The sequence below is a fragment of the Panthera uncia genome (assembly GCF_023721935.1).
Source record: "Panthera uncia isolate 11264 chromosome C1 unlocalized genomic scaffold, Puncia_PCG_1.0 HiC_scaffold_3, whole genome shotgun sequence".
NCBI lineage: Eukaryota > Metazoa > Chordata > Mammalia > Carnivora > Felidae > Panthera > Panthera uncia.
In genome coordinates, this window is record NW_026057584.1 from 6,641,718 (window position 1) to 6,660,600 (window position 18,883).

At 44.1% G+C, this 18,883-nt stretch overlaps 2 protein-coding genes across 2 annotated transcripts; one reads left to right on the top strand and one right to left on the bottom strand.

The window, feature by feature from the left end:
* The first annotated feature begins 2,919 nt into the window (after positions 1-2,919).
* On the top strand, positions 2,920-3,862 carry LOC125911045 (dnaJ homolog subfamily B member 3-like). Its single transcript, XM_049614641.1, has one exon. The coding sequence runs from the start codon at positions 3,011-3,013 to the stop codon at positions 3,731-3,733; it is 723 nt and encodes a 240-aa protein (XP_049470598.1). The 5' UTR covers positions 2,920-3,010; the 3' UTR covers positions 3,734-3,862.
* A 210-nt stretch (positions 3,863-4,072) lies between these two features.
* Positions 4,073-11,912, bottom strand: LOC125911044 (UDP-glucuronosyltransferase 1A3-like). The gene is made up of 2 exons (XM_049614640.1): positions 8,875-11,912; positions 4,073-5,521 (listed from the first exon to the last, which is right to left on the bottom strand). The coding sequence occupies exons 1-2, from the start codon at positions 9,742-9,744 to the stop codon at positions 5,483-5,485; spliced, it is 909 nt and encodes a 302-aa protein (XP_049470597.1). The 5' UTR covers positions 9,745-11,912; the 3' UTR covers positions 4,073-5,482.
* Positions 11,913-18,883: the final 6,971 nt, after the last annotated feature.

An 18,883-nucleotide genomic window follows, 5' to 3' on the forward strand; every position in this document is an offset into this window, starting at 1 on the left:
AGTGGCAAATAGAAATGCCCCTCCCTGGGGCACTTGGATGGTTCAGTTAGTTGAGCGTTGGACTTCAGCTCAATGATCTCACAATTTGTGAGTTCAAGCTCCACATCGGGCTCTCGGCTGCCAACGCAGAGCCCGCTTGGGATCCTCTGTCTCCCTTTCTCTCTCTCTGCCCCTCCCCCACTTGCTCGCTGGCTCTCTCTCAAAAATAAAATAAACATTTTTTAAAAATGCCTCTCTCTAAGAAATGGCAAATCCAAGTGCAGACAGAACTGATCACCTTGCCCTTTCTTTTGGAGATCACTGCTGTTCTCTACAATCCCAGGATGAGAGCACAGACCCCAGCATTTTGACCATGGACGTCACTGGCCACCCATATTCAGGGACCTGTTAGAAGGTCATGGAGAAAATGCTAACTTTAAAGTTTTGATGTCCTGTGGGGCATATTCACAGGGCCTCCCTCATTCTGGTGCCTAGAATAGGTACTCAAGATTTCCCTTCCCACCATCCTTCCTCCACAGACATCCAGTCTGGTACTTACTTGTATATAGGTGCACTCCTACACATGGGAGCTCCGAAGCTCCCCACCCACGCCCACCCCACCCCAAGCACTTTCCATTCTCCAGGACTAAGATTCCGAGTGGGTAGCAAAGAGGTAGCAATGTTTTGGCTCCTTGGGTGTACCCCTATCTGCCATTCTGAAATTCCCAATCCAATTTAAACATTAAGGGCAATCATTCTTCTGAACTCTCAGTGTCATAAGAGTTCATCTGTAGATTGCCCAGAGCAAAAGGGCTGTAAACCCACACAGTCACCACTGTGATAATTTTATGACTTTCCCTGCATCATTCGAAGCCTCAGAACTTTTTGAGGCCTCTGTTGCACCTGCATGGTTTGGGGCCATGACTCGACCCTTACAAGCAGGGTTTCGGCTTTGGAATCACTCACTCAGGTGGTTTTGCAGGCAGTAAATACTCAGTAAATGTTTTTTGTACAGAGGTGTCTTCCCTTCTTCCCTTCTCCTTTGCTCAAGGCCCCATATCCATGCAAGCAACTGCTGGATCCACTGTCTCAGAGATGCCATAGTCCTGTATCAGGGCCTCAGACCCCAAGGCTCCCAACCCCCGTCTACCCTCCATCAGCTGCCCCCTGCACTGCCCTATCCCACCACCATCCCTGAAACCTTGGTCAACAGTCTCCTAGGACCCAGAATAAAATTCAGAGTCTTTGGGCTTGCCCTCAGAATTCACTGGAATGGACCTTGAGCTCACCTATCCAAGCTCATTCCTCCTCTCCAGCCCTTTCACTAGACCCCTCCCTCTGCCCCTTTCCCTCCAGACATTCTGGAGCACTTGACCTCGCCCAATCATGCTTTTCCCACATTGCTTGGTTCACGCTAGACTCTACTCCAAATCCGCTTCGTAATACTGTTTATTCCTTGATTATAAAATGTCGAATCCATGATTATAGGATTGTATTCGGTCCCTCAAAATGACCTAAAGTCAGCAGTTTGTTCTGGTGACATAAAGTCAGCAGTTTGTTCTGGTGACAGAGTGTGCCTTATTGGGTCTAGTACCCTTTATGATGAAATATTACAGAGTTCATTGGTTAATCATTTTCCTATTAGAGCTTAGTGACCTTTATTGGTGTTGACTTACCATTTATTAAAGCAAAAAATACAGCGTCAGAGAATAAGGAGAAAATAGAGAGAAGTCAGAGGTCCAAAAATGCCAAAAAGAAAATCACAGTCAAGGTAGAGCAGTTTTAGTGGAAATAATTACTGCACCCAAGTTGACCAGCACTGTAAACACAGCAGCAACTTTTTTTAATGTTTATTATTGAGAGAGACAGACAGACAGAAACGAGTGCAAGCAGGGGAGTGTTAGAGAAAGAGGGAGACACAGAATCTGAAGCAGGCTCCAGGCTCCAAGCTGTTAGCATAGAGCCCCATGCGGGGCTCAAAGTCACAAACCGCAAGATATGACCTGAGGTGAAGTCAGACCTTTGACTGAGCCACCCAGGTGTCCCTATTGCCAGCAAATTTTACTAGTTTTGATATACTAGACCAGGAGTTCTCAAACTGTGGGCCAAAGCCCCATGGGAATACCCAAGAATTTTTTAGGGGAATTTTGCAAAGTCAAAACTATTTCCATAATACTATCTGGCTTTTTCACTCACATGATCTCTTTTATGTACAGTGGAGTCTCTCTCTGGCCACATCACCTGTAATATAGCCATAGGTTGCCTGCAGAAGCAGAAGAATCCAGTTCTCTTCTTTTAAACCAGAGAGACACAAAAAATGTAACATGATGCCCTTCTTCAGTAATTGTTTTGTTTTGAAAAAGTTGTTTTCCCATAGAAATATGATTTATCTTAGCGTGTAACGGTTTTATTGCTATTAAATTGACTATTGAGGGTTTTTTTGAGTGCCTTAATTTCTAACGGTGTTAGTATTGATTGTTACAACCTATATAAACTAAAGCAAAAGGGTCCTGGGGCCAAAACACAGGAGAACTGCTGTCCTGGACAAACGATGTGGGTGACCTTCAGCACAAGGTCAGACTAAACGCACCGCCATCAGTCTACCCCCACCGGGCGAAGGAGGCGGGGGGGGGGGGGGGGGGGGGGTCTGACAGAAAGCCTTCTTTAAAAATACCACTCTGCCCCACCACCAGAACGTGGGCCCCCACTTCCACCCGCTACCTTCCTCTTTTTCCAGCGGGATTTGGAGGTCACCGGCCCCAGCCAGAAGGCGGGTGGGTGGGGCCAGGTGGTGGGCGGGGCCTCTGTAGGCGGGGCGTCCGCGCCCCAGCGAACCACGCCACAGAGAGCCTCGTCGGAAGCGCGGCAGGTCCCGCCCCCCGGCGCTGCATTCTGGGATGCGGCCTCGGCCAATGAGGCGCGGGCTACGTCACGAGGGCTCCCCTTCCCTGCTGCCTGGCGTCGCGGGGGCACTCGGTCCCGCGTCCCCTCGTCGTGCCCGTGGCCCGCGGGCCGTGCCGCGCCGTCCACCATGGTGGACTACTACGAGGTGCTGGGCGTGCCCCGCCAGGCCTCGTCCGAGGCCATCAAGAAGGCGTACCGCAAGCTGGCGCTCAAGTGGCACCCCGACAAAAACCCCGAGAACAAGGAGGAGGCGGAGAGGCGGTTCAAGCAGGTGGCCCAGGCCTACGAGGTGTTGTCAGACGCCACGAAGAGGGACGTCTACGACCGGTACGGCGAGGCCGGAGTGGAGGACTGCGGCGGGGGCGGCGGGCCCTTCCGCGACCCCTTCGAGCACGTCTTCACCTTCCGCGACCCGGCCGAGGTCTTCAGGGAGTTCTTCGGCGGCCGGGACCCATTTTCCTTCGACTTCTTTGGAGACCCGCTGGGGAACCTTGTGGGCGGTCGGAGGAGCTCCCGGAGAAGCAGAAGCAGGGGGACCGCGCCCTTCTTCACCGCCTTCAGTGGATTTCCAGTGTTTGGGGGTGGTGTTTCTTCTTTTGATACAGGATTCAGCTCCTTTGGTTCCCTGGGGAATGGAGGCCTTTCTTCCTTCGCCATGTCTTATGGTAGTGGTGGGACCGGCAACTTCAAATCCATGTCGACTTCCACCGAAATCGTCAATGGCAAAAAAATCACCACCAAGAGAATCATTGAGAATGGCCAAGAAAGGGTGGAGGTGGAAGAAGACGGAGAGTTAAAGTCCCTGGTCATAAACGGCAGAGAGCAGTTGCTACACATTGACACCAAGTAATTCCAGTCCAAGTTGAATTGAAAAAACATCGTGAGGAGCAGCAGGACTTTTTTTTTTTTTTTGAAGATTGCAAGTGCACTCTACTTTCAGAACAACTGTACTCGAGAATTTATAAGCAGTTCATGCCAATGCCTATTTGTTGTTATTATTGGGACCATACGAGTTAGACCTCCATTTGTCTTTAGAACTTGTCGTAAATACCTGTATGCGCTTTGCTGTTTATTAAACATAATCCCGAGGCAGATGCTGGTTATTTCGTAGTATTGGGACAAAAGGTTTACAGCACCTTGAACCTTGCCTTTCCATTTTGTTTGAAATGTGAGCCAGGTAGTTTGCTCTGAAGTTAACGTTGCCAAGATAACTCGTTTTACTTCCGATTTTTCAACACATGGTAGTAAAGGATGTGAGTATATTAATCCTTCTGGCTTAAAGATGCTTTTTAGTCCCACATAAATGCCAGTGACTAGTAAGAGTTTTCCGTTTAAATATAGTATTAAATGTAGCCTTTTTAAAAAACAGGTTAACCTGACAAAGTGGTGTATTCGGTTCCAATGGCTATTGGAACAAATTACCACAAATTTGGTGGCTTAAAACAAGGCACATTTATTCTCTTAAAGATCTGGAGGTCGGAAGTCTAAAGTGAGTTTCATGGACTGACATCAGTGTTAGCAGGAACATATTCCCTCCAAAGTGGGGAAAATACTTAAGTGAATTCTTGAGCAAAATACTTAAGTGAATTCTTCACGGTTACATGATTAGTTAGCAACATCCCTAGGATGCCGTTCAGGTCACGTAAGCAGTAAACCAGTGGTAGTGATTACTCAAAACCCAACACAAATAGGATTACTAGCCTGTACCCAGCTTGGTTCTACAACTGTGATTTATGGAAATGTGGAAAGTATTTCCATAAAACTACACAAAACTATCCCATTGCCATGTGCAGAATGTATCTATTTTAAAATAGGTTGACAAAAGCCAGGAATATAGGAGAGCCTGGGATACTGGTTGGGTGAGGCAGCATATGCATATTGGAGAGAATACATTTCTGTTGCCACGGTTTATCCCCGTCGTGAAAACTGTTTTGGGCATGGCTACCTTGGGATAGCCCATCACAAAATGTGTCATCCATCCCCTTTGGTTGTGTCTAAGGAAAAGTTTGCGTAAGACATGGGAGCAAAAAGGCAACCGAACTGGATAGACTAAAAGTGCAGCATTATTTGTAATTCTTTACAGGAAGCTCATGTGGCCTGAGCACACTTAATTAAGAACACGTGAAGTTGAGTTAAGCCCAATCCCCATGGAATGGTGTGCATACAAGACCTAGCAGGAACATAGGATTCAGCCATTACTATCCCACAAGGGCACACAGTCTGTTAAAACCACGTCAAGTGGTCACTGAGGTATCCTGGGTAGTGCTTCTTAGCCACTAATTGTACAAGAAGTATTATAATAAAGAAGACTGCCAGAGCTTTTAAAAAAATGAGTTCATTTGCCTGCCAGGCAAGGGGACTCACCAGTGAAGATATTCATCGTTGTTGGTGGGGAGGGGAGGAGGAGCAGGGGGAGAAGGGATGTCAGGAGTTTTGAAGTGATAGGAAAGTGCACACTTTCATGGTGGTTATGCTAATTAAGAGTTAACAACTACTGCTCTGTGTAGGACACAATAAGTGCATTTGTGTCTGTACAATTGGTTAACATAAGTCTTCATTGTTCAGGAAAGTCTTCAGTTGGGTGGCATACTGGGGTCACTCAGAAGCCATGGATCTCAACAGCTCTAGTGGAAGCAACCTACAATGGATGAGTCAATGGATGAATATAAAAGCAAAATGTGTATCCATACGACGGACTATTATAGCCTTAAAAAAAGTAAGGATATTCTGACCTAATGCTACAATATGCATGAACCTTGAGGACGTTAGGCTAAGTGAAGTAAGTCAGTTACAAAAAAGGCAAATAGTGTATGCTTCCATTTCTATGAGATGCCTGGAGTGGCCAAATTCGTGAAGACAAAGTAGAATGGTGGCTAGTTATAACAGTTGAGGGCGAACAGCATCCAGTTTTGATATATCTGAATTAGTGCTGCTAAGTGGAAAGTTGCCTTTTACAGAAAAAGAAACCATTTTATTTAAAGAATTTTCCAAATTGAAAATCTCTTTTAAAAAATGTCTTGGCCCCAGAATCACAGTCCTGTATATCAATATTCCTCTTTTATGGAAAGGCTTGAGTGGGCTTTCAGAGTGGAGAAAATGGCATTTCCTTTGGTGCAAAAGATGACCATCTCAAAGACCCTGCAGTGGACTCTCCGTGGACTCACTAGCACTTTCCCACAGAGCAACCCCAGTTAAATAAGGAAGTAGTTTAAGACACCATTTTCAGAATTGGGGATGTCACGGTTTTTTAAATAGAAAAAAACTTAAATATACATTTTTAGGTGTATCTATGGAACATTTACAAATGTTAATAATAAGTTACCGATCATAGAAGCCACTAGCTACACGTGACTACCAAGCATTTGAAATGTGGCCAGTCCAAATTGAAATATGCTGTAAGTGTAAAATACATACCAGATTAAGAAGATTTAGTATGAAAGCAAAAGAATGTAAAATATCTCAGAGCACTTGGGTGGCTCAGTTGGTTAAGCATCCAACTCTTGATTTTGGCTCAGGTCATGATCTCACCATTAGTGAGATTAAGCCCCACTTTGGGCCCCATGCTGGCAGCACAGAGCCTGCTTAGGACTCTCTCTCTCCCTCTCTCTCTGCCCCTCCCCCGCTCATGCACTCATGCTCTCTCAAGCACACGCATGCTCTCTCTCAACATAAATAAACTTTTTAAAAAATAATGTGAAATATCTCATTAATAATTTTATGTTGAAGGTATAATGTTTTAGATATATTTGATTGAATAAAATATATCAAAATTAGTTTTAACCCTCTTCATGCCTTTTTTCAAACATGCCTACTAAAATTTTTTAAACATTCTCTGATTAAAATATAAAATGATTAGAAAAATAAGAGAAATATAGCTAATATAAACCTTAACTATATGGGAATAAAGAAACAGCTTTGAAGATAGCCATGAGCTTAAAGAGAAAATCCAAACCATTGAGTTACCAAAAACAAAAAGGAAAAATATATGAGCAATTTATGCGAAAACCTAGGAAACACAGGAAAAGTTTTATGACCTTCAGTGTTTCATTATTAAGAAAACTCTAACAGGAACTTAATGCTTACCAAAGGAAAATTAGAAAAATAACTATAACTATAAAATAAACCAAAAGATACAAGAATGACAATCATTAATAAAAAGAAAACTGGAATTAATGAAATAGAAAATAAAAATAGTAAAAAGAATAAGCAATTCCAAAAATTATTTCTATGAGAAAACCAATAAAAGAACTCCACCCATCAGAAATCTTAAGAAAGAAAAGGAGCAAAAATATGAAAGACTTAGACTTTGATCTTTCATATTTGGAGAAAATTTCCGTCAAGTACCGAAAGAAGTCACATCTAAGTGTAAACCAAAGTAAGGGAGACAAAATCTCAAAGTAAAAAAGAATTTAGTGGAACAAAAGTGATAATGGTGTGCCTATCACGTATAATACTTGAGAATTTCAGTGTAAATGATCTTTTGCATACCAAATAAATTGGCACAAACATCTAACGGTCTCCAGATGACATACCTTGTCCTGCTGGGCACTTTTTAAATAATGGTAATAGATAATATTTATTGTATGCTCATTGTGACAATAGTAAGGCCAGAATAGTTGGGTCACCTGCCCACCTGCCCGTTCAGCTAGAAAAATGGGAGTGAGAATTTGAACCAGTGCAGTTAACTCCAGAGGATATATTTACATAGCAACACTAAAAGAAAAGAGCACCAGTTACTTTTTAAATGCCTTCCTATTTTTCAATTTTTACAAGCCTAATATATAGTTTTTAAGTGAATAAATGCATTGCACAAAGGAAAAAGCCAGATAGTATAGCTCGCTTGTGGTCTGAAGCAAAAAGAGAAATGGCATTAGAGTCCTGTGCAATAATATGTACATAAATAAGAAGAGATACAGAAGTAAGAATGCAAAAACTATAAAAGATCTAAAGTCATGGAAGTTAATATAAAGTAAGTGAATATGGCATAAATGGGGGAAAAAAAGATGGCTAACTCGGTGAATTAAGAAATAAAATAGCTCCCATGAGTCCTATTTCAATGAAACCCAAATATCCAGGATTAATGTCAGATGCCTCTGAAAGTATTAGTAAAGCAATAATTTCTACCATGGAAACCTGGGCTGGGAGGATGGGCCTGGTGATGCGGTCAGCCCTCCCAACAACTCTTTCCCCTTTTAGACTCCATTCTTTTCATCACCGTCCTCCGCTTCACTGGGTTTACAGGCTCCTAGTTTTATCTCTTCCTTAGTCCCTCCGACCAGCCTTTGATGACTTCAGCATCCCAAGCCATTCAACCGACCTGCCATGCAATTCTGCTAGTCCCGAGTTATATACCAGATATCAACACCTGGTCGGAAAACTTGTCAGCACAGCTCCCTCTCTGAAAACTTGAACTCGGTTACTTTCTCGAGTCACAGAGACCCCACCTTCTCTCTTCTGCATTGTCTCACTTCCCCTTCATTTACTCAAGCTCTCAGACACTCCTGCTCCCTTTTGGTGTTTAGGTCTCCTATGATCACACTTTAGTCCCTTCCAAGACGAAGCCACTAAAAACGACCGTGTCAACAAACACAATGCGATAGTTCCTTTGTCCTCCAGGATGAGCAAACACCCACAAGCAAAACGTCCTGATGGATCAGCCCACAACTCGGTTTCTCTGCTCCTACACAGCTGGAGAAAATTGCACAACTATGAAGACGGAGACTGCCTGGAAGACAGTCTTGGTTGACTCAAAGCAGCACTTGCCAATCCTATCACAGACGCTCACCCCTGCCTCTCGTTTTTCTCAGTGACCCTGGCAAACCTTTCCTGCATTAGTGGAGGCACTTCAACATTCATCTTACCAAACTGTCAGGAGAACGAGAGATAGACATCTTTAGAGAGACTGGTAGATAAGTAAACACCTGGAAGTAAATTAAGAAAAAAAACAAAAACATGTGTTCCACTTGGAACATTGTAGGCACCCATACAGACCTGTGATAATGGCTTCCCGTTGGCACAGTTTATGCCCCCGATGAAGACCATGTTGGGCATCACTGGCCTGGGATAGTCCAGTACAAAGTCTCCTCTGAACAGCCACATGGATGCGGAGCTGAAAACATCCACCACCGACACCTCTCTCTGCAGGAGCTCAGAGGCGAGGCTTGCGTAAGGAGTGAAAGCAATGTGGCAAATGTACTTCAGGATCAGAGGATAGAGCATGTTCTTGACCCTTTGCAGGAATGTCATGTGGTCTGAATTCATTGTTAATAGCCTAGGAATATATGAGGAAGGGTTTGGGCACTGCGTGCCCTCAAAATCTAAGTCGCATGGAATATAGCGCAAAAAAAACACGGCAGGCAGTGACAGGTACTTAGCCAGGACTGCCCCACAGGGGTAAACAGGATCTGTTAAAACCACATCAAAGGAACTGGAGTTCAGGTGCCCGACCAGGTCCTTGTTATACATCAGCTCCTTGCAAGACGTTTGAAAAATCAAAGAAGCAGTTTTCAAATTTTCCATGATTTTCAAAAACATCTTTAGAAAATGTAGTTTTTCAAAAACCAGATAAGACTGGCTCAGAAAGAGGTCATCAAATTCCTCCTGGGTGTACGGAATGGCGTAGGTCATCAGGGTGAAAAAGTCCTCTTTTTTGATATGCAGATTCACCTCTGGCGAAACGACCACTATTTCGTGGCCTCTGGCATGGAGCTCCTGCAGGGCCTCCTTCATGCTGAGCCAGTGGCTGCCATCCATGGGCAAGACCAGCACCTTCCCACCTTCAGCCCGGGGCCCGACACACAGGAACAGCAACAGCCCCGTGAGCGCCGGCAGGGGAACCAGGAATCCTGCAGCCATGTCCATAGAAGCTCAAAGCAGCTGACTTTTCCAATCAGGCTGTGTCTCCTGCATTTATTTCCATCATCTTTATCTTATCATTGAGTCACTCAGAAGGGCAAGTAACTGGCAGGCAGCGTGCCTTCCTTATGTTAATCATTACAAACTAAATCTATCCCGGTCTTTCACCACTGGCCCCACCCTTCTGCTTGCACACAGGGAGAGATCAATTCCCTGTACCTAGGGAAAACTCACCTGCCTTCGCTGCTCTCTCCAAGGATCATTCTAACTCACTCTTGCTTTTTATCCAATTCTCAGAACAAGACTGTGGATACCCGCTTCATTGGCTCTCCTCCTATTTCTGTTAATGGTGTCCTAAAGGGCTGTGACCAAGCTCTGAGGAGTCCCCAGTGCCCCAGTCTCCAAGCATAACTAACCTCTCTGGTGGATGTGCCCTTAACTGAAAACTCTTAATGCTCTTTCCTCCCATGCACGGGTAACATGGAGCACACCCAGAAAGATCTATGATGTTGCTAAGGCAGCTTTCTCTAAACAGGGAGTGCAGCACTAGCTCTTTGGTTTTGTCCTTTTTTTTTTTTTTTTTTTTTTTTCCATATCAGGACGTCTCTTGCAAAGGTCAGGGAAGACTTGAGGTGGCTGTCAAATATGGAAATATCTTGAAGGATCCTGCGTTGGAGACTTGAAGACAACACGAGTGTTTGTTGAGCATTCTATATTTACTCCACGAAATAAGAGTTGCTGTTATCTACAGCATAAATGGGCAAGGTGACCCTTAGCGATGACCTAGTGGGGGCAGAGAGCACCCTCGTGCAGGGCATGCTCACCTTGGAACATGTGGACACCATGACCCAGCCTCGACTCAGGCTCTGTCTCAACTCCTCTTCTCCAATCTTCTGCTATTCTGTTTAGGGATGGGGGTCGTTTGCTAATAACTTCCTTGCCCCACCCTCCTTCCTTTGAAAACCATCCGTTTTGTACAATGCCTCAGAGCTCCCCTCTGCTTGCTACATGAGATGCTGCCGATTCATGAGTCCTTAATAAAGCCAGTGGATCTTCAAGTGTACTCAGTTGGATTTTTTTCTTTGGCAACTCCAAGATATAAATCTGGCTAGAATAAATAAAGGAGACATATACCACGCTGGATGGTTAGGTTTAACATTGAAATCCTCCTGGTTTTGTCCCAAATTAAGCTATAGATTTACAGATGGGAATTTTTAACATGACCAAAAACTATTTTTCAATTCACTGAGAAGCATTTCTGGCTTCTGGTAAGAGGAGTAGTTCCTATCGGACCAGTGGCCCCACGGAAAATGATGACAAACTCCTGTAAAATGTTAGGCAGCAAGCAGAAGCGTGCAGAAACTAAAGGGGAAAGGGGGGATGGGATGGCATAAGGGTGGCCAGGAGCCAGGGTAGAGTTTCCCACTCTTCTGAGCACTCACTTCTCCTATTTCTGCCCTCACCCATTACATTGCTAGCTCCTCCCTGTTAACAGGGGATCAAGATCCCATTTGTGGCCACATAGCAGAAGATGGCCAGCACCTCAGTCAACCCACTACCCACCATCGGGTCTCTGCCCCCTTCCAGAGCTTGGACCAAAGTTCTAGAGGTCATCTCTTCCTGCCGTCTCTGTCGTAGCGCCCAACCCATGCCTTGTCTGCCAGCCCCGAAGCCAGCAGAGCAGCGGGCACCGCACATCTTTCTCCAACCCCAGCTCTTCTTCCAACCTTCTAACTAGACCTTCAGCCTCTAGTTAAGCTAGGGAGGCCCACCAAGCCGCCCACAGTAGCAGCCCACCCATCCTGCAGTCATTTGTTTCTCTTCTCTGCCACAGAGCGCTCTGCACAGTGGCTCCAACGAGTGCACCGAACCAGCCAGTGTTTTCATGTGTCCCCATACTCATCTGGGGGTCCATAAGCATCTGACATACATGCCACCTCCCACAGAAAGGCTGATGGCCAACTCGGGATTTCTCCCGTGACACCTCTTTCCCAAAGCCCGTTTCTTCGGTTTCCTGGCTGGTTCACCAACTGTTGGCTCACAAATTGGTCACTGTACATGGAGGGCAAGGAGAGACCGAAGACAGAGGCAGACCACTCTAGATTGATGGGTGTTGGGGTTAATAAGCAAGGGAACTTACTCACAAGGCTTGTCTTGAGTGGCTGCAAGGTCAAGTGATCTTCGCCCCTGTCTGCCAAATCTTAAGAGAGCCCTTAACTGGGTTCAGTCATGTATACCATCCACATGGTCTACCATCAACAATATCTTCCTCTCTCAAGGCTACATCCTCGGAAACAGCTCCCACTGTGATAACAGTGGGCAGAGCGTACGTTCCAGGGACAATGGAGGAGCAGAGAAGCCTGGATTCAGCCCCCAGATGTAACCCAGCATGAACATCCTCCCAATTGCTTCCTCCGACACTCAATAAAAACAACAACAACAAAAAACAATTTTTTAATTTGCAAAGGATTTGAATAGATTGCCCAAAGGCCAACAAGCATATGAAACTATGCTCCACATCAATAGTCATCAAGGATCTGCAAATAAAAACGAGATATCAATTCTCCACCACTAGGATAGCTGTAATAAAAAACCTTTCAAATGCAAAATAACAACTGTTGGCAAAGATGTGGGGAAACTGGAATATCCATACATTGCTGGTGGGAATATAAAATGGTGTAGCCACTGTAGAAAACAGTTTGACAGTTCCTCAACAAGTTACACATAAAATTACCATCTGACCCAGCGATTCCACGCCTGGGTATATACTCAAAAGAACGAAAAACAACTGTTTTTTTACTTATTATTTTAATTTACATCCAAGTTAGTTGGCATATAGTGCAATAATGATTTCAGGAGTAGAATCCAGTGATTCATCCCCTACATATAGCACCCAATGTTCATCCCAACGAGTGCCCTCATTAATGCCCCTTGCCCATTTAGCCCATCACCCCCCACCCAAAACCCCTCCAGCAACCCTCAGTTTGTTCTCTGTATTTAAGAGTCTCTTATATTTTGTCCCCCCTCTTTGTTTTTATATTATTTTTGCTTCCCTTCCCTTATGTTCATCTGTTTTGTATCTTAAATTCCACATGAGTGAAGTCATATGATATTCATCTTTCTCTGACTGACCAATTTCACCTAGCATAATACATTCTAATTCTATCCACGTTGTTGCAGATGGCAAAATTTCATTTTTTTGATTGCCAAGTAATATTCCATTGTGAATATGTACCACATCTTTATCCATTCATCAGTTGATGGGCATTTGGGCTCTGTCCATACTTTGGCTATTGTCGATAGTGTTGCTATAAACATTGGAGTGCACGTGCCCCTTTGAAACAACACATCTGTGTCCTTTGGATAAATACCTAGTAGGGCAGTTCCTGGGTCGTAGGGTAGTTCTATTTTTAATTTTTTGAGGAACCTCCATGCTGTTTTCCAGAGTGGCTGCACCAATTTGCATTCCCACCAACAGTGCAACAGGGTTCGTCTTTCTCTACATCCTCACCAACATCTGGTGTTGCCTGAGATGTTGATTTTAGACGTTCTGACAGGTGTGAGGTGGTATCTCATCATGATTTTGATTTGTATTTCCCTGATGATGAGTGACATTGAACATCTTTTTGTGCATCTGTTAGCCATCTGGATGTCTTCTTTGGAGAAATGTCTATTCGTGTCTTTTGCCCATTTCTTCACTGTGTTACTCATTTTTTGGGTGTTGAGTTTGATAAGTTCTTTATAGGTTGTGGATACTAACCCTTTATCTGATATGTCATTTGCAAATATCTTCTCCCATTCCATCAGTTGCCTTTTAGTTTTGCTGATAAAAACAACAGTTAAACAAAAATGTGTACACAGATGCTCACAGAAGCACTATTCACAACAGCAAAGAGTAGAAACCCATCAACTGATGACAGAAATGTCCATCAACTGATAAATGTATAAATGAACAGTGGTCTATCCACACAATGGAAAATTATTCAGCCACAAAAAGAAATGAAATAATGGGGCACCAGGGTGGCTCAGTTGGTTGAGCACCTGAGTCTTGATCTAGGCTCAGGTCATGATCTCACGGTTGGTGGGATCATGCCCCGTGCTGCTGAGCTCTGTGCTGACAGTACAGAGCCTGCTTGGGATGCTTCTCTCTTTCCATCTCTCTCTGGCTCCCCCGCCCCCGCTCACACTCTCTCTCTTTCCCTCTCTCAAAAAAATAAATATTTAAAAAAGAAATGAACTACCAATAGATGCAACAACATGGATGAACCTGGAAACATTAAGCTAAGTAAAGAAGCCAGATATAAAAGTCCACTTTTGTACGATCTCATTTCTTTCTCTTTTTTTAAGTTTATTTATTTACTTTGAGAGAGAGAGAGAGAGAGAGAGAGCAGGGGAGGGGCAGAGAGAGATGGAGAGAGAGAATCCCAAGCAGGCTCCACAGAGCGCAGAACCAGACACAGGGCTCGAACCCCCAAACACGAGATCACGACCTGAGCCAAAATCAAGAGTCAGACGCTAAACAGATTGGGCCACCTAGATGCCCTTATATAGTTTCATTTCTATAAAATATACAGAAGAGGCGAATCTATAGATGGAAAGCAGATTGGTGGTTGCCGGGGGCCGGGGAGGGCAGAATGCAGAGTGACTACTTACAAGGTATGTGCGCGTCTTTTGGGTATGATAAAAATGTTCTGGAACTAGGTAGTAGTGATAATGTACAACACTGGGGGGATACTAAATACCACTAAACCGCACACTTTAAAATGGTGAAATTTGGGGCACCTGGGTGGCTCAGTCAGTTAAGCTTCCCACTCTTGGTTTCGGCTCGGGTTGTGAACTCACAGTTTTGTGAGTTCAAGCCCCGCATTGGGCTCTGTGCTGGTGGTGCAGAGGCTGCTTGGGACTCTCTCTTTCACTCGCACTGTCTCTGTCTCTCCAAAACAAGCAAACAAACAAACAAAAACCCTTAAAATGGTGACATTTATTTTATGGGTATTTTACCACAATAAAACAAATGGAGCAGGCACTTTGAAAGATAGTCTGGCAGTGCCTCAAAGATAAAAAATAGACTTAGCACACAGCCCAGTTATTCCACTGCTAGGCATGTACCGGAGAGAATTGAAAACATATGTCCACACAAAACTTGTACGTGAATGTTCACAGAAGCAGTGTTCGTAATGGCCAAAAAGTAGAAAGAACCCAAAAGCCCATCAACTGATTGGAAGATACACAAAGTGTGGTATATCCACAGAAGGAAATATTATTCACCAATAAAAATAATGCTACACCATGGATGAACCCTGAAAACATTATGTTAAAAAAAGAAAAAAAAAACCCAGTCACATATTCTGTGATTCCAGTTGTATGAGGTGATGAGAATAGGCAAATCCATAAACACAGAGTGCCAGGGGCTGAAGAGTGACTACTAATGGGGCCAGGGTTTCTTTTAGGGGTGATTGAAAATATTCCCAAATGGATTGTGGTCATAGTTGCACAAATCTACAAATATGCTAAAAAAAAAAAAACCCAAATTATAAACTTGCCATGAATGAATTGTATGCTCTATGAATTATATCTCGGTAAAGTTGTTTGCTTTTGTTTTAAACCCACTTAATCTCATTCTCTTAGAATTACATGAATTAGGAATCAAACAAGGTTCGAGTTTTTCAGATACTCATGTTGAATACTTTTTTAAAAAATACTGACTCATTAGCTATTCTGGATAATTACTTATTAACAGAAACAATACTGTCAAAATGCTCTGCACGTCTAATCAGTCATAAAGATAAACACATTTCAAAACCCTTTTTGAGAGGAAAACAAACCATGAAACGCATTGTAGACATTGGTGTAAGTCGTGTATTTCTAAAAGTGCATATTAAGAATGACTTGGCATTTTGAGGTTTTCTTCCCCTGACTTGCCTAGAATTCAATCCTCAGCTGCCCAATAAATGTGGACACTGCAGCCCGAGTGACTATTACTTGTAGAGACCCCTGAAGGGAGACAAGATGGCTCAGAGAGTGGGCCCTGCAGGGTAGAAGTTACTGATATTCATGTGGAATTGATTTAAATCAGTATTTCTCAACGTTAGTGCTAGTGCCTTTTGGGGAAAGAAAATTCTTTGTTGGGAGAGGGTGGGTGGGTATTTCTTGGCTTCATAGATAGGGTTTTTAATAGCATCCGTGGTCTCTGCCTACTAAGTGACACTGTCATCCCCTAATTGTGACACCAAAAATGTCTTTAGACGTTGCCCCCCAGGGGACAAAAATTGCCCGTTTGAGAACCGCCATCTAGATGATTCCAGAACCCAAGAGGGGGAAACCTGGGAACACAAGAATTGGTCCTGAGGAATCGGGAGCTAGCTTTCTGAGAAAATGCTCCCCAAAGCGTACTGCGAGGAAGCAATGTTTACATCACCTCACAGAAATTCTCAGCCTGCATTGAGCTAAGGTCCAGAGAAGAGAGGGACAGGGACCATAGCTTCCCCCGATAGTCCACAAAGCACCTTCACACGCTGCCCATGTGATCCTCAAACAACCCTGTGAGGAGCGAGGCACATGCTCTCAGCCCCATTCTAAGATGAGAAGGCTGAAGTCCAAGGCCACATGGCAAAGACGAGGCACCTGAGATCGGCTGAATCATTGTTCAGTCTCCTTTCCTCCCTTCAGGAGGCTGCTACTCTCCAGGTCTTGTATCCCTGGAAAAACAGTTCCAGGCCAATAGTGTGGTCTCAGGGTGAGAGAGTGACAAGGGAGTGGGTTCTCACTGCAGCCTGTGACCTCGGGCACCGCACTTGGTTTGCCTGGAAGCTTCGGTTTGCTCGTTCGTGTGAGAATTGGACTATCTCCTATCTGAGGGGTCTCCGTCCTGTTACTCCAGCCTAAAGCAGCCTGTCCTGCATATATTGTGTGTATGGTTTTCAAAGTTCTCCTGCAAACACCATCGTACCTGCCCGCAACCCCAGAGTGTCCCCATTCCACAGATGGAGAAATGAACACCCGGAGAGAAGCCACCTGTCTTGGCCACACAGCTGGGCTTGAATGCAAGGCTTGTAGCTCTTACTTGACTAATGTAATGGGGGCGAAGGAGGGATCCCAGGAGCCAGGAGGTGAGGGAAAGTTGCCCCTTTCCTACCCTGGCTCAGGCTAGGGCTGGGCTTTGGTTCATTCCCTCCCATGGAGCAGGCTGTGCAGAGAGGATGTGCTGGTCCGGGAGCCTGAGCTCCCTGGGTTTGTGTAGCCCCAAAAGGGAGAGTGGAAACCTGTCCCTGAAGCTTTGAGCAGTTCTCTGCTTTGCGAGTGGAAGAGACTAGAATTTTTCTCTGAATTCGTTTGTTCTAAGAAAAACACTTCAATGCCCCTTCTAATAGTGACATCAAACTCTCTTCTAAAATAGGGATATTGGAAACCTAAGGAAAAGAGGTTAGCCATGGGAAGGATGGGTATCAGTTAAGAAGCAAGGACAACAGAGAGACTGTTCCAGTATCTGACCTGGATTGGAGCCTCTCTGGGCACAGGGAAAGGCACCTTCGAGAATGTGGCCTGAGAAGAACTGCTCTGGGGGCAGGTGACAAGGTGTATGGGGCTGGAGAGGGGGCCCTGGGTAGGGCTGGGATAAGCCTCAGGACATCTGAGGCTGCCCCAAGGTCCAGCCTCTGAAGGTCTCCCAGTGGAAACCATCAACCAGGCAGACAAGAAACCAGGGACCTGAGGTGGCTGAGTCCCTCCCCGGGCAGAGGACCCAAGAGAGTCTGTAGTCAGTCACTCTAACATGGGCACTAGGAAGTGATCTCTTGCTGTTCCACACAAGCAAGAGTGGGAGCACACAGGTTACCCTGAGACCCTGAGAATAATCACACTTCCCCGAACTGTGAATCATAGCGTTATGCATGGACCGTTCTCCAAGCTCTGGCTTTCAAAAGGCTCTGCACATTAGCAAGAGCGTAATAAGACACTTACTATCCCTGTTTTAGAGGTAAGCCAAGAGTTACCTATAAAACATGCTTGCTGATTTCGTAAGCAAAATTGAATCTCGTTGTTTATTAATTTGAATTTCTTGGATTATTTCTGAAGTCAAATATGCTTCCAAACTTTTCGTGGCCACTTGTATTGTAGTTACAGATTACCCAACCAAGTTATTTGCCTACTAAGGAATGCCTGGTTTGGGAGGTTTTTTTTTCAGCTATAAATCAGGACTTTATTTTTCCTGATCTATGACGTATCTTCTTTTTCAAGTACTTTTTTATATGAGGTTACGTAAGCAAATTAACTATTTTAAAGCGAACAATTCAGTGGCATTTAGTACATTCACCATATCACGCAACCACCACCTCTACATGATCCTAAAATATTTCCATCACGGCAAAGTACAAATTTTTTTTCACAGGGTTGACCTGGTTTGATCATTTAATAAAAAAACTCTGACTCTGATCCCTTTAATTCCTAATTTAAAAGTACAAGTTGATAATTACATGTTGCATAATTACATGTTGCATAATATGGTGACATATGATGTCACATCATAATATGTTGGGATGACAACTGAGATTCCAGACTAAGTTCATGATGCTCAAAAAACACATTCACCACCATCTGGTTTTTCGATACGACTAAATACATTTCTGTTTTTGCAAAAATAGAATGGTCGGTAACAAAAGTGCTATTTTTTTCCTTCTTATGCCAAATTCTTCTTATATTTTTGCTTATGAACTAACTACTTGGTTCAATTTTCCTGGCATATGGTATTTCTATTTTGTGCCCCATGCCTTATAGAACCAGTCCAATTATGTTCATTTATTCCACATTCCTGCCAGCTCTCATAGGTATGTCCAACTATCCCATGTGTCAGCAAAGAAATCACCCGATGTTAAAGAAGAGGGATAAGGGTCTTTGGGACCTACTTGAGGCTTTCTTTCTGATGAAAAATGCACTGAAAAGGAGAATTCTGGTGTGAAAGAGTGATCTGAAGCCTTTCGAAGGTGTAAATATTAAAACAAAAACAAAAACAAAAAACTCACAGGCTTTTACTTTCCAAATAGCTCTGGGCTCTCTTCCCATACCGTCAGGAAGGCATCTGAAAAGACTTACTTGCCTTAGGTCAGAAGTCAACATGCTTTTTCTATAAAGGGTCAGGTAGCAAATATGT

Excerpts from the sequence above, each read along its gene's own strand:
- LOC125911045 (XM_049614641.1), top strand. The coding sequence starts at position 3,011 with ATGGTGGACTACTACGAGGTGCTGGGCGTGCCCCGCCAGGCCTCGTCC.
- LOC125911044 (XM_049614640.1), bottom strand. The coding sequence starts at position 9,744 with ATGGACATGGCTGCAGGATTCCTGGTTCCCCTGCCGGCGCTCACGGGG. Across the intron at positions 5,522-8,874 it reads ACGGGAAGCCATTATCACAG|GTTGCTTCCACTAGAGCTGT; the intron begins GTCTGTATGGGT and ends CATCCATTGTAG.